Genomic DNA, 13590 nt, shown 5'->3' on the forward strand with positions numbered 1-13590 from the left:
ATCTTGTGCAACATTTAAAAGAAGGTAGAAAAAGATTGGAAGATAGTTTCGAAAATATTATTATCCCTATTAAATCGTCCATCTTCGTTTCGCAAATTCAAATATTCGAATTTTATTTTTTGGATTAGAAATAAAGAAATATACGCGATTCATCGTAGTTTTAAAAAATATATATATACACACACACACAGAGTTCTGCTACTTCTGTGATATTTCAATAATTCTCTCGTTTCTATCGTTGAACTAGCGTAATCGATTCCATTCGGATATCTGCAAAACCACCGCTTCTATTCCATATACGCGATCTTGTCCCGGTTATTTGCTTGAACGCTTGAACAATGCGATGGAATAAGTATCGCGATAAAATATAAAATTTCTTTATCGATCTTTCCTTCGATATTTCCGCAAAGCACTTTGCGTGTATATATATGAAACATTCGCTCTGAAATTCAAATGAAAACTTCCGGTGTACCGGCATTCAGTTACGTGGGATGGCGCCTCGTTACCCTCTCCTATCGATAATTCCTATTAATATCTAACTTACGTATCTAATGGTCGTTGGTCGAATTTCTAGGTACTTTCTCCATCCGCCGTCGCTTTGGTGGAATATAGAGGGAGAATTTAGAAGAGATAGGGAGAAAGAGAGAGAGAGAGAGGAACACGCGTGAAATACTGTGTCGGAGTGTGCACTATTGCAGGAAAGTTTGGCTGTTTCGTGCGAGTATTAGAAACCACGAGAACGGAAGTAGGAGCCCGGCGGCCCAGTGGCTCACGTCACATCCGGAAGAGACGTATCCGGCGTCACGTTGCATGGCTTCCGTACGTTCCCCTGCAACAGAAATAAAACGTTCTTTCTCAGTTTAAATCCTTGGTCGGTTTTTTGCGCATATCACAGATAGATTTTTAGATTATGCTCTCTTCTTTCTTTCTCTAGGAAGGAGGAGAAGAGGAAAAAGAGAAAAAGGTACATAGACGGTATTAGCCGGCACGAAAGAGTAATGAAACTGGCCACTCGTAAATCAACGTCTCGCGGAGAGACTATCGGATTATTGGTTTTTTCTACGTCACCGAACCCCGTGGAATGAAGCTAACGTCTTCATTAATTACCGCGCTCTTTAGCCATCGGTTCGATTGCTTCTTTACCCTCGAATACGCGATGGAAATAACACGCGTTATATAATTATTCGTCGAGGTTGCTCGACCGTGTACGCTTTGCTCTCGAGGTAAAAAAAAAAAAAAAGGAAAATCTTTTTTATTTTTTTCGCGCGTACATTCGATCGAAGAAATCTCTCTCGAGTGTTGGAGCGGGGAAATTCGAAGATCTGTGACAGGCAATAAAGATGTTACGTACGTACGTACGTACGTATTCCGTAACGCAAATTCAAGGAACGTGCCGCGAGCAGATGGCGCGATGGTACGCGTGCTCAGCTGTGCTTACAAGAACGTAGCTTGACGTTGCCAAAATGTATTTCATAAGACGTCGAGTTCCATGTGCGATGAGGATTCCCGAGGTTTAACGTCGCGATATTAAATTATCACGAGAGGATATCTCGCCACCGCGAAACGATTTAGAAGGAAAATTGTCCTATTTGAATGTAAACGAACGAAGCGTGGGAGTTTCGGGAGTCGAAAGGAATAGGAGGAAAGGATGATTAAACGGGAAATTTTGCAACTCGACGAGAGAATCTTCGTTATTGGTATTTAGACGATCTGTTTAGACGAGGTTCGACTAAAGAAAGTTGGTTGGTTTCAACGACGTAGAAGAATTCGATTATGGCTGTTGGCTTGTTGGAGTTAAGGCAATGGTGGCCGTCTCTTAACAACGGCTCTTTACGATCGCGGGACAAGATGTTGATACTTTTTTCACTCGGGAACAGGGTACTCTTTTTTAATGGTTCTCTTACGATTATACGGATCCGATGTTGCAATGGTGGAAATAGAAGCATTTCGTGATGCTTGGAACGAGGTTACGTACATTGGAAACTAATAAATTTCGGTGTTCTTCCTCTCTTTTTCTCTTGAGTTCTTCAGTTTCGTGAACGAGATTCTCCGAAGTTCATTCGGATGTTGGAAATTTCTTGGATTCGATTTTCTTAGATGTTCTTAGTTCTTTTATGATGTTATTTTCGATATTTTTACGTCCTCCGTTGAATTATTTAACGGGACAGTTACAGAAGGAGTGTCTCCAGTCGATGAGGCGACTTTCGATCTTCCAATTATATTAGATTATCGTCAGAGGACAGCAATTCCTTTCCAAGATCGACCATGATTAATCGCGTATCGATCGCATAGTATCGGTGCTAATTCCTAAAGTCGTATTACATACCTCGTACACATAGCATCCGGCCATTCACTATTATAGATATCCGCATGAAATTCATATCGCTGGAGGGATGATTAATTCGGTCAATAGGGAGCCGGCTTTTGATATCGAATCGCTAAAATCTTCAAACCGATGTCCCATATTTCAATTTATATCGTCCAATCCGACGATTAAATTGTCTCTCTGAAGAGAAAGCATCGTAGGATAAAATAAAAATCGACAATTTTAGCAATCTTACCGTAAACCATTCGAGGATCGACACCCACGAATTATTGTGCACGCTCGAGTAACGAGTACAGCACAACTGAAAGAAATTCCTTCGTTGATCCAAAGATGGAAGAAGATTCAAGGGGGATAAGGAGGAAATACGATACAAATCTTTGTCAACGCGATTCGGTTCACGGTTCGATGGAAACGTCCCGAGTACAAGAGCCTATGGCTCGTGGTTTACGCAATTTCCTCGATATTCGAGCAGTCTGTTCTACTTGGCACCCCATGCCCAGAAGATCAGAACGGATTCCGGACATCAGCGTCCGATCCGCTCCTCGTCCTTTGTCGAGGATAGGTATCAAGGATGGTTAATTGGTTGGCCGGATAGGGTACAGGGCCAATTGACCGTTTAATTAGAGTAGCGCAGGGTATCGATGGGATTTTCGGTTGCTCGGCCATTAATCGATGATCTCCGTTCATTCGACACTGGCTCTCGTCGAATCTTGATCGTTGAGAATTTCTATTCGGGTCGAAGGAGAGAGAAAACTTGCATCTCTCTCTCTCTCTTTTTCGTGCATTCGCTCGAACACGAACAATTTCATTTCGAGCTAAATTCTCCCTTTTCCCCTTTTTCTTTCTCCTCGCAGTAAACGTAAACGTCTTTGCTCGTCTTTGTCAAAGTTGGCGTGCGATTTACAAAAGTAGTAAAGACAGTAGTAGTAATAAGTTTCAGTCGTTATTTTCTATCCCCCCTCCCCGTAGAGATCCCGATGCACCGATATGTGTCGTCTCGACATGAAGATTCATGGGCGACTTCGAGATTTTTTTAAATATATATATATATATAGCGCGCTTGGTGCAACATGGCGCTAAAGTTAGCAGGGAGTTTAATACCTAACGACTCCCCAAGCTACCGTTTATACGGCTCCAAATTTCATCTCTTCCTCTTTCTTTTCCTCTTTCCCTTATCCCCTCCTGTTCCTCACCTTTAACCTCGTCTTCCTACGATATTATTAAATTTCCTCGGTGAATTGAAGCAGGAAAATTCATTTTCTGTCCTTGTGTTATTAAAAAAAAAGGAAAAAAGTGGAGGAAAGGGAGGAAAAGCGCGTGCCAAGCCTATCTCTCGCGACAAGGAGGATCGGATTAAAAAAATCCAATCGAACGTATATTCGGGATTTCATTAATTGAGGTTGAAAGAAGTTTGAAATCGTTAATAAACGAAATGAATTATTTATATTCCCCGGAAATTTCTAGAGGCGGCAATTATCTTCTGGCTTCGAAATTTTCTCATTGGAGGAGAGGAAATGTAAATGTTGCGAAGCTGAAACAACCCTCCCCCTTCCCCATTTTGCGCGCTCTCGCAATCGCGAAAGTGTTCGCCTCCCAAGTTTGAATATCGATCGGTTTAATCACTTCTAAAACATTTCGAAAGTACGAAGGCGAGTATCGCTCGAAGAAGGGAGGGGATCGACTTCTGGAACGCGTAGGATACGGGACAATTTCCAAGAGTTTCTCCGACCTGTACCAGTCGGAGTGGCACTTGCTCAACTTTTCGCGCTTGTAGATCATTTGTGATTCTGTAGTCGTAACGCGAACTCCGCTGCTGACAATAGACAGCAGACTTTCGCATTAACAAATCGATTTTGCCGAGTTGAGGGAAAAGTTGAATCGGTTTGATCGGTTCTCTCTCTCTGAGAACACCGACTCTTTGAATCGACTCCGAGAAATCGATGGACGATTGAAAGAAGAAGAAGAAGAAAAGAGGTAGAAAAAAATTGGGAATATCGTTGAAGAGAAATTAACAGGGGATCGATGATATTTATTTCCACGCGGAAAACGATGAGTAAAATCGATGGACGAATTAGCGGTGTAATGGTCGCACGATAATTGGAAGCGATAAACCTTCCCCTTGTTCCCCGCGGAGGATCGTTGGAACAACTAGCACAGATTTGCTGCCCTTAATAATTTTCTTTAATCACTGCATTCTATATTTAATTCGTGGCGTCTGATAGCAGCGGCAGCGTGATCTACAGTTCTTTGGTAAGCTCGGTAGGCTAGCTTAGCGGACCACTTATGGCTGATTTATACGATCCATTACCACCAGCGACCCAATAAGCTCGTCCGCGCCAGCCTCTGGCGAACCGGATCGTCGACGCTCTTAAAGGCTCGCAAGGCCCTACGTCGTTGGCCTTAAACCGTCCTCGTGCGCGGATCTTATTAAGGTCAATGACGGTACTCCATCCCGTGACGTCAGGATCAATTATTAGAAATTATCGACGCGAGCGTTATCGAGCCTTGATTCCATCCGTGATTTTCCACGAGTAAAGTATCGAATGAACCTTGGACGCAACGCGAGTGTCTTATTGTCACTCGCTATATATGTCACGATCAACTATTTTAGTTCAGTACATTTTTTCTTCGTGTTAGACAGGGAGAAAAAGTATTCTCCTCGAATATATATAGCTTTCGATTACGATTTTTCAAGTGCAATTCGTTTTCATCGGAAACGAAACTGTTCGTAACCGTTAATAACGCGACAACGGTAAAAGCGCATCGGCTTGGCGAGTCGCGAGTATTTTAAAATCCCTTCTCGCGAGACAAGTTGAAAGCGGCGAAGAGATTCCGGAAGATTAGCCGAGAAAACGGGGGAAATTCGGTGGTTCCCCAAGATCGAAAATCAACAATCAAGATCGAACAAAGAGGGTCGGAAGGGGGTGGATAGTTCTCTTGGAGGATGGTACTCGAGGGCAGAAATGGAAGTCGTCGTGTCGCAAGAATGAAGTCGAAAAGCGGAAACGGGACGAGGGGAAAAAATGAGCGGAGGAACGACGAGTGGAAGAACGATGAAAAGTTTAGGGCGGACCTGGTTCGAGTGCCCTTCGAGCTAGATTACGTTACGAAGATATCGAGAATAGAGCTCGAGACGAAGGGGTGGACTCTGGATGATGTGCAATTAGGAAAATTGAATTCCGGCGTAATTAACTTTCTTAATTAATAGAATCGTGGAATTGTATCTTTAATCTGGCCGCTGGAAGTGGTTCTGGCAGCTTCTGTCATCGAACGAGAGAAAGAGAGAGGAGAGAGTGTGGCTTGGCTCCGACTTGGGATGAAACCAAGAACTGACGAGGAAGGAATGGAAGGAGATACACAAAGAGAGAGAGAGAGAGAGAGAGAGAGAAGGAAGATTGACGAATGAGAACGAAACGGTGGGAAGAGGAAGAAGCAAGATATAAGATAGGATTGTTGCAGAAGTGGCGACGATTGCGAGATACTCTGGGATGGGAAGTCGCTGTAAGTTTTGATATATGCGCGACGTTATTTACGATCGCATAAGAATTAGCCCAGACAGCAAGCCGGTCTTCCAGCAAAAACCGACTTTATGTCACTGACTGCCACTGCGATTTTTGCTCTCCTTTTTTCCCTTCCGGAAAAGTCGTTAAATCTCGCGTCCCGACGCATTCGACGAAATCAAATCAGCCAAATCAACTTTTTTCTTCTGTGTCCGAAATTGTATCGATGGGAATTCGACCAAAGCTAATCTCTTCTCCCCTGAATTATTCCGTCTTCCGATGGAAATATCCGTCTCTCGCACTTTTCCAACGAAGGAAACCGCGATAAAACGCTGTATTTCCCGTAAACATTCGTCTCGGTTCAGAGATTCGATTTGGAGATTGGACGGCGGCCGTGACTGGATTGTCAACGAATCGTTGCGATCGCGTGAAAAATTAACGGGGGATCGTTTCGGGGGGAACGTGGCGGGGCGGCTACGTTCGTTAGAAGGCCGATGGAAAGTCATTTTTCTCCCTCCATCCTTTACCGGAAACGGCAGATTAATTAATCACGTCAGCGCCGATTTCGCTCGACCACCGGATCGATTAATAAAACCGTGGCAACCGTTCGTTATTTAAGTTAACTTTGGCGGGCGGCGGTTAATTACGGCGGATCGTCGAATTCCGCATATTTTCAACGTCCACAGGAATATGGCGTGAATGCGCCCACCCGCAAGTTTGCACGCGCGGCGCAACGTTAAAATTCGTTTCGATGGCCGCCTTTAATCCCGATCGCCGATGGAGGATGGTCGGTCTGAATTCGCGATGAGACGCGTAAATTCATAATCTGTAAAATGATACAGCGATTCGGCCAACTTCTGATTTATGATCCCGACCCAGAATGCATTTTACCCTCCCACCGGAGGGGGAGGGTAATGATGATGCACCGTCGTCGATTCTGACAGTTGGAAAATATTATCGAAGATGTATCGCCCGTTCTCTGTTTATCGATCGAAAGGAAAACAATCAATTCTCGCCGTTCGTTTCCCGTTAACCTCTCGCGTTTAACCTCTCGTAGAATTATAAATAAAGCGTACGAGCGAAAGTCGTGTACCGTGTAATCAGTGTGTCGTGGAACGTCGAAGCGAGCGGAAAGTGGGAAAGTAAACACAGCGAGGAATGACGCTGCGTAGTAATATTCATAGAATTTTTTGGAATTTCGCAGCGAACGATAACAAATCCATCGTATTTTCGTATTGTTTTCGCATCGGTAAGTCCGTTTGCACGATTTTATAAATTAATCAAACGCTTTTGCGAATCGCGTAATAATTGTTTTCTTGCGAGTCGAGTGTTTACGTGTCTCGTTATCCGACCTCGAGCCGGAGAATTTTATTCGAGAATCGACGCAACGCGTCTCAAAACGCGCCGCGTTTCCGATTATTATTTATATCGGATGATATTTGCCTCGATGAGAGCTCGTAAAAATCATCTCGAAACACCGTGACCGTTTAATTCCACTCGGGCGGTAATTCTTTTCGAAAGCAGCTACCACTCGACCCATCGTATACCCATAAACCGTGTGAACTCTGGTTATTTGAAAAATATCGTGCATCGTGAATCGTCGAAATGCTGCTGATTTATCAACGCGTGATCGATAACGTGTGTGCAATTTGTACAAGAGGCGGGGAATATTGGCCGGTGTAATATGAACGGCGCGGAGATCTCGTTCGTTTTTCATTTAGTAACGAAACGAGTTATTATCTCCATATTTTGTACGGCAATTGACCGATTTGTTCCGCGCTTTTTTTTCTTTTTTTTCTTCCACCGAGTTTGAAAAGTAAACACGTTTCAACGAAAACTCTTAAACCCGTTCGACGCACGTCCATCCAGACGGTAAAAAACAGAGGGGACGAGGGGACGATGGAGAGGAAGAAGCCGGTGGAAACCTATAAACCGCGCAATAATATAAATTCGCAATCTGTGAAACTACGAAACGAGGCGGGCTAAAGTTGTGATTTACGACGCGTTCCGTCTCGTCCCCGGGAACACCGGGGACAAAGGGAAAGCAGCAGTAGCTCGGATTGTTACGTGTGTACGTGGCGTGGGAGCGTCGTGAGTGGTGGGCGTCGTCGGGGTCGGTCAGGAAAAATGCGACGTCGCGCGGGCCGCCGCTTCCTTGCAATAACTTCCGAAGGAAAATTCACGATAATAGAGACTACTGCCGCCTGTGTGAATTTCGCATGCAAGTGTGCTTACGCCACTCCTCCTCGACCGCCCTTCTTCTCGCCAAAACCCTCTTCTCCTCCACCCTTTATTCTTTTCCCTCCTCGTTTCTTTTTTCCTCTGCCAACGAGATCTCTCCTCCTTCTCTCCTCTCGTGCCAACCCCTCGTTTCCTTCTCCGTTTCTCACGGAGCCCCGTCTTCCTCCTGGATTTTCCCCTCTTCCTCTCCCTTCTCGCCCTCGTCGTAGACCCAAACGACGTCCGCGGCGGACCAAGAGAGGCTGAGCTAGACAAATAGTCGCACCGTGAAATACCGCCGCCTCCTTAAAACTTTAAAGTGTTTCGAGTAATCCTGAGGCGCGACTTTAGATCATGGGGGGATACTCCCATTCTCCCTCCTTTTCCTCCACGACCTTCTTCTTCCTTGCTGCCTTTTTCTTCTCTCTCCTCTCTTCTTCTCTTTACTTCTTTCTCTCCATGGCGTTATACATGGCGTGCACGAAGACGTTACCGCGAATATCGAATACAAATGGCCGCGTCCGTAATGCTCTCTCTCTCTCTCTCTCTCTCTCTCTCTCTCTCTCTCTCTCTCTCTCTCTCTCTCCCCCTCTTTCTCGATTCTCGATCCCTCTTTCTCAATGAGGAGGAGATCCGTTTAGGGAGGGGAAGGCTCTTGTTCCGCGGTTTGATCGCGGTTGGAACGACGATTTAGGGTTAGGTTTTATAGCTGCAATTTGCACTGAACGTTACCCATTACGTTTGTACGACTATATACACTTGGATCGTATTTTTCCGCCGCTCGTTTTTCCCGCACTCGGATGAGTCCTTCGTCGTCGTCGAGTCCGTTGAAAACGTATCATTCTCGCGTTGAAATCGCGGTGAAATCGAAGATTCGCGGTGGCGAAAATTAAAAATTTATACGCGAAGTTGTAATTGTAATTAGAATGGAGAGGGGAGAGGGAGAGGAATGGGTGAATATAAAAAGAGATGGAAGAGGGAGGAGGGGAGAAGGATGAAAAGGTTGGAAACGCTAGAAATATAAAAATTTTGGATTGGTTTTTTTTTTCTCTTTTTTTCTTTTTTTTTAAGAGTAAATTCAACGCTAACCTGGCTCGACGATCAACATCACTGTGTCCGTTCGCCCCTCGGTCGGTCTGCACGAATATTTCCCGACATCGTGCGGCGTGACCGCTGCCAGAGTCAATTCCGACACTGTTCGAGCCGCGCCTCTTTCGGTCTCCACGTTTATTCCCCCTCGTGCAGCCTGGAAACAGTGCAAACAGGGCAAATGCGACGTGAAATTCGGCGCATAAACGCAAAGAGAAACATTGGACGAAACGAATCTTTCTCTTTCCATTTTTTTTCCCTCCTCTCCTCTTTCTCCTTTTCCTCTCTCTCTCTCTCTCTCTCTCTCTCCCTATAGTAACACCTGGCGAAATAACCGGTTACCTGGTTACACCAACATTCGTGAATATATCCCCACATATGCCCGTATTTACGATTAATACCGTTTTATCTGTAAAAACACACATTATACAGCAAACACGGTATCCACTGGTTGTTGACCGTGCGAATATTATTACGATCGAAAAATACGGCGAATGCGGAAAATTAAATAAATCTCCTCCCACCGTTCGCTCGAACCCGGATTGTAATTTCGTATAATAAATCTGGCAAGATGAATCTGGCTCATGGCTTCTACGTATAAATTTTCAACAGTTCGTCTATCATTTCGTTCGCGATGCGATACCGCCCCCTCTTCAATTTTTCATCCCACGATCGATTTAAACGATCGATGGATCGCTTCCATCCGTAATTACATCCGTAAAAAAAAGATCTCGAATTTCATCGTAAACGAGAAACTCGCGTTCGCTGTTCTTCTATGCGATATTTTCCACGGTGAAAGGATTCGATTCTTTTTTCTTTTTTTTTTTTTTATTTTTATTCAAATAACGATTTTTTTCTCTTTCTTTTTTTTGATACCTCGATTTCATTAATACCTCTCCACAGGGCAGAAAGTGAAATTCGATACGCGCAAAGAAAAATCTTGGAAAGTATCTTGGGGAAGGGGGTTGAATACGACGAACGGTTGTCATCCCGGCATCGACACGATGATTTATGATCGTGTTTCTTTCGTTGGAGAGATTCTCGAGAGTTGGCGGTGGACGGGCGGAAGAGGGAGGAGGGCTCGGTGTAAAAAATTTCATTAGAGTCTGTCTCGCGAGAAGACGCCGAGCTGTGCATTACCTGGAATGTTAGGAGTTTGTTATCCCGGAGCCATTGCACGCCCCTGATGGGCCGAGTCTGATACGGGGACAATATGACGCACCTCAAGGTGATGGTCGACCCCGATGCCACACTCTGCTCCCGTGGACCCATTATCGCAGCCACTGGTGCCGTGCTCTCGTAACCTGAAATCCATGCACGAACGAAATATCGAATGTACTTGGGTAAGAATTCAATTGTCTTTAAAATGATAGGATGTGCGTATGTGGTTTCGAGATATGCAAGATTCGTTGAATTTATCACGCTATCTTCGAATACTCTTTATAGTTTATTTTTTCGTGAAAAAGAATTTCACGAAAAGAGTAAAAAAAAGATGGTGTAATAAAAAAATTGAAACGGTATAGAAGGCGGAATAATTCTTTCCCATCTGTCGTTAATTGTCTCTTAAAACTTAATAGAGATTACGTAGCGTGATATTTCAACGAATATTTTGTGGAATATAATTTTTAATCAGAGTCGTTAATCCTTCGAAGAATTTTTCTTATCAAAGTTAACCCGTTTCGCATATAGACCGATTAATGCGTTCTATATATATTTAAAAGTGCGCTTCTTGCGCGCGTTCGTTTGAATAAAGATACCGCACGTTTAAAACAATGTTAAACAGCTTATGGCCCCGGAGATCCGAGAAGAAAGTAATTACGCGAAGGGTCGGAACTTGTGGTAAAAAGGACGGAACGTGTTTTATGCCTGCCCGGCCTGCCTGGAAAAGTAGATTCATTAAAAACCGTGCGGTACGACGAAGCCAAGATTTACGGAAGTATGTGACCGACTATAAACCGAAAACTTTACCTAACAACCATTAATGACTCTCCCCAAGCCAAGCCTTTTTTTTATTTATCGATTAACGATCGTTCATCGAAAATAAATAAATACCGAAGATAATATTGCGAAATCATCGCGATATTCTTCGATAACTTTTTCGAATCGAATTAATCTCGTTTGTGCATCGATCCGTAATTCGTTCTTCGTTTCTCCATTGGGATTAAATCCAGCGCGTCAAAAAAAAGAATTCCTTGTCATTCCTCCTCTTTAATACGCGCCATTAAAGATTCGAGACGAATCTGTAGAACGATGATTTTAATTAATGCGAATAATGTTTTTTTTTCTTTTTCCTTTTTTTTTTTTTTTTTGTCTCTCGCATCTTGCATACGCGCCGCTTTACAAAGTAAAACTGCGCACGGTGAAAAAGAAAGGCGTAACACGCTTTTCCGTCCCGGACGCATGTACTGTCAAGTTTGTACATTTTAGAGAGTCGGCACAAGTGGCCGTTTAATATGCGTGCCACCGTGAAACGACGTGTTTTTCTCGCGCCATGCGAGCCTGTTCGCCCCAATTCCCGCTTAAAATCGAACCACGCGACCGACCCCGCCGCGAAAAATCGATTCGAAAAATAAACCGTGTATACGCGCCCTCTTCAAAACCGGTTTCGATTTAAAAATACAATTTTCAGAAGCTCCGTTCAATCTTTCTCTTTCGAGAATTCTCTTTCGAGAATTGTAGACTCAACATTATTATATTTCATTTCGAGTAATCTGCAAAAATTCTTCTTGTATTCGAGATTTAATTCCATATCAAAATCACTCTATCCCCTAGTATATTATAAAGTATATATATAAAAAGTATCTTTGGAGGATCGATTTTAAGAGGCCAAGAAACAAAAAATAAAGATACAGGTCGAAGGTTTATTTATTGCGAATAATTTAAATTAAACGATGCTATATTTTCCCTACCAACTTTCCTTCGTATTTATTTTCCCCTCCAGAATCGATGTTCCGAATGGGTATATCCCAACAAAGGGATATCCACCAACACGATTCGTAATAAGGTTTGAAGAATAAGGTAACGAGGTGTGGGGAAGAGGGGAAGATGGCGAAGAGGAGAGAGAGCGTTCGTTCTCGCCTTCGGGTAGCTGAATATCCTCAGTCCGGAAATTGGAGTTTGAAGTGTGAAGAAACAAGGGAGAGCCCGTCTAGTGCGCGGTACAACAGAGCCGGCCTAATAATTCATTACACGGGCGAAAGGGAAAAACAATGGGAGGCTCGTAAGGGGTTTGCCACCCATGGTGTGCACGATAATGTCCGGGACAAGCATACATTATTCAACGAAAGAGAAAGAGAGAGGGGTGGGGGGGAGAGAATCGCGATAGTTGAGACTCATTTAAACGCCACGTTCCCTTGCTGAGGAGTCCATGGAAGCGCGGTTATGGCCGCGCCAGGTGACGAGGAAAAAGACCCAGAGGAGAGGCAGAGGAGGTTTTCCACGACTACCAGGATTAAGGATAATCCTATTAGACTTGAATTAATCCCCTGGGAACTGCATTTCTCCTCGACGAAATATTAGGTTATGCAGTTATTACTGTACACGGCCGTGGCCAAAAGCCTGTTTTTCCTTGCCGCTTTCTCGTGCTTTCTTTGCGCCCCCATTCTTCGCCAAGGGGAATTACTTCGATTATAATTGTCACTGATCCTCGCGATCTTTATTTATCATTGGGCGGCTCGGTCGATGGACGCTCGAGAAAGATTTAAAGGGTTAAAGTTGTTGCTTAAACGTTGGATTTTGTTCTTTATGTAGAATTTGTAAGGGAAGTTTTCGATTCTTCGTTCCGAAGTGTGTCTTGGTTCGCGCAATTTTCAAAGAGGATTAATTGATTTTTCGAGGGAGGGAAGGGGATGTTGAAATCGATCCTCGTTTCCGACGCTTGTTTCTTTCGCTGCTCTTACACATTTGACCTCGAAGTCGATAGCAATTTCGCGATCCGAGAACGGATCGACGAGGATGAATTTCAGGCCGAGAGCAATAAAGAAAAAGATGCCAGAAATCTCGCGTCCCGGAGGATGAAATGATGGAACTTGGAAAGAATTATGAAGCGTCTAGGAGGATGGCGCAAGAAGAATCGACGACAGATCCCGGGCGTCAAAGCCAGCGAAGAAGCGCACTTATCTTTAAGTGATTGATGTCGACTGGATCCGTTCGAGGAATAAAAAGCGCCTGTCGGATGATTTTTTAACGGGCCAACGGGTGTATAAAGGTGTCACGACATTCCTCCTCGCGAGAAGAAGAATATATCAAGTTCATCGGCGCATTTAAGGGAGGAAAATGGACCGGTATTCGGAAAATTTATCAACTCTTATTCTAATTTATTAACTTTTATCTTGTGATAAAAAAAGAAATCTCGATTCGTCCATCTCCGTATCGATGTTAATCGATATAATAATGACGATGAAAATTGAGATTGAAGCATCGTATAAATGTAATTTTCAATGGGTGAAATGCGAA

General features: G+C 43.8%; 1 protein-coding gene across 1 annotated transcript in view; it reads right to left on the bottom strand.

The window, feature by feature from the left end:
* Positions 1–448: 448 nt before the first annotated feature.
* LOC122716071 overlaps positions 449–13590 on the bottom strand; it is an 89014-nt gene continuing 75872 nt past the window's right edge. The window contains exons 6-8 of the mRNA XM_043938782.1: positions 10276–10439; positions 9136–9292; positions 449–829 (exon numbers count right to left, since the gene is read on the bottom strand). Coding sequence (XP_043794717.1) covers positions 690–829; positions 9136–9292; positions 10276–10439 — 461 coding nt within the window. The 3' untranslated portion in view covers positions 449–689. The remainder of the gene's footprint in view (positions 830–9135; positions 9293–10275; positions 10440–13590) is intronic.

This window comes from Apis laboriosa, unplaced genomic scaffold (genome assembly GCF_014066325.1).
Source record: "Apis laboriosa isolate Shangri-la unplaced genomic scaffold, ASM1406632v1 scaffold42_cov153, whole genome shotgun sequence".
Classification (NCBI taxonomy): domain Eukaryota; kingdom Metazoa; phylum Arthropoda; class Insecta; order Hymenoptera; family Apidae; genus Apis; species Apis laboriosa.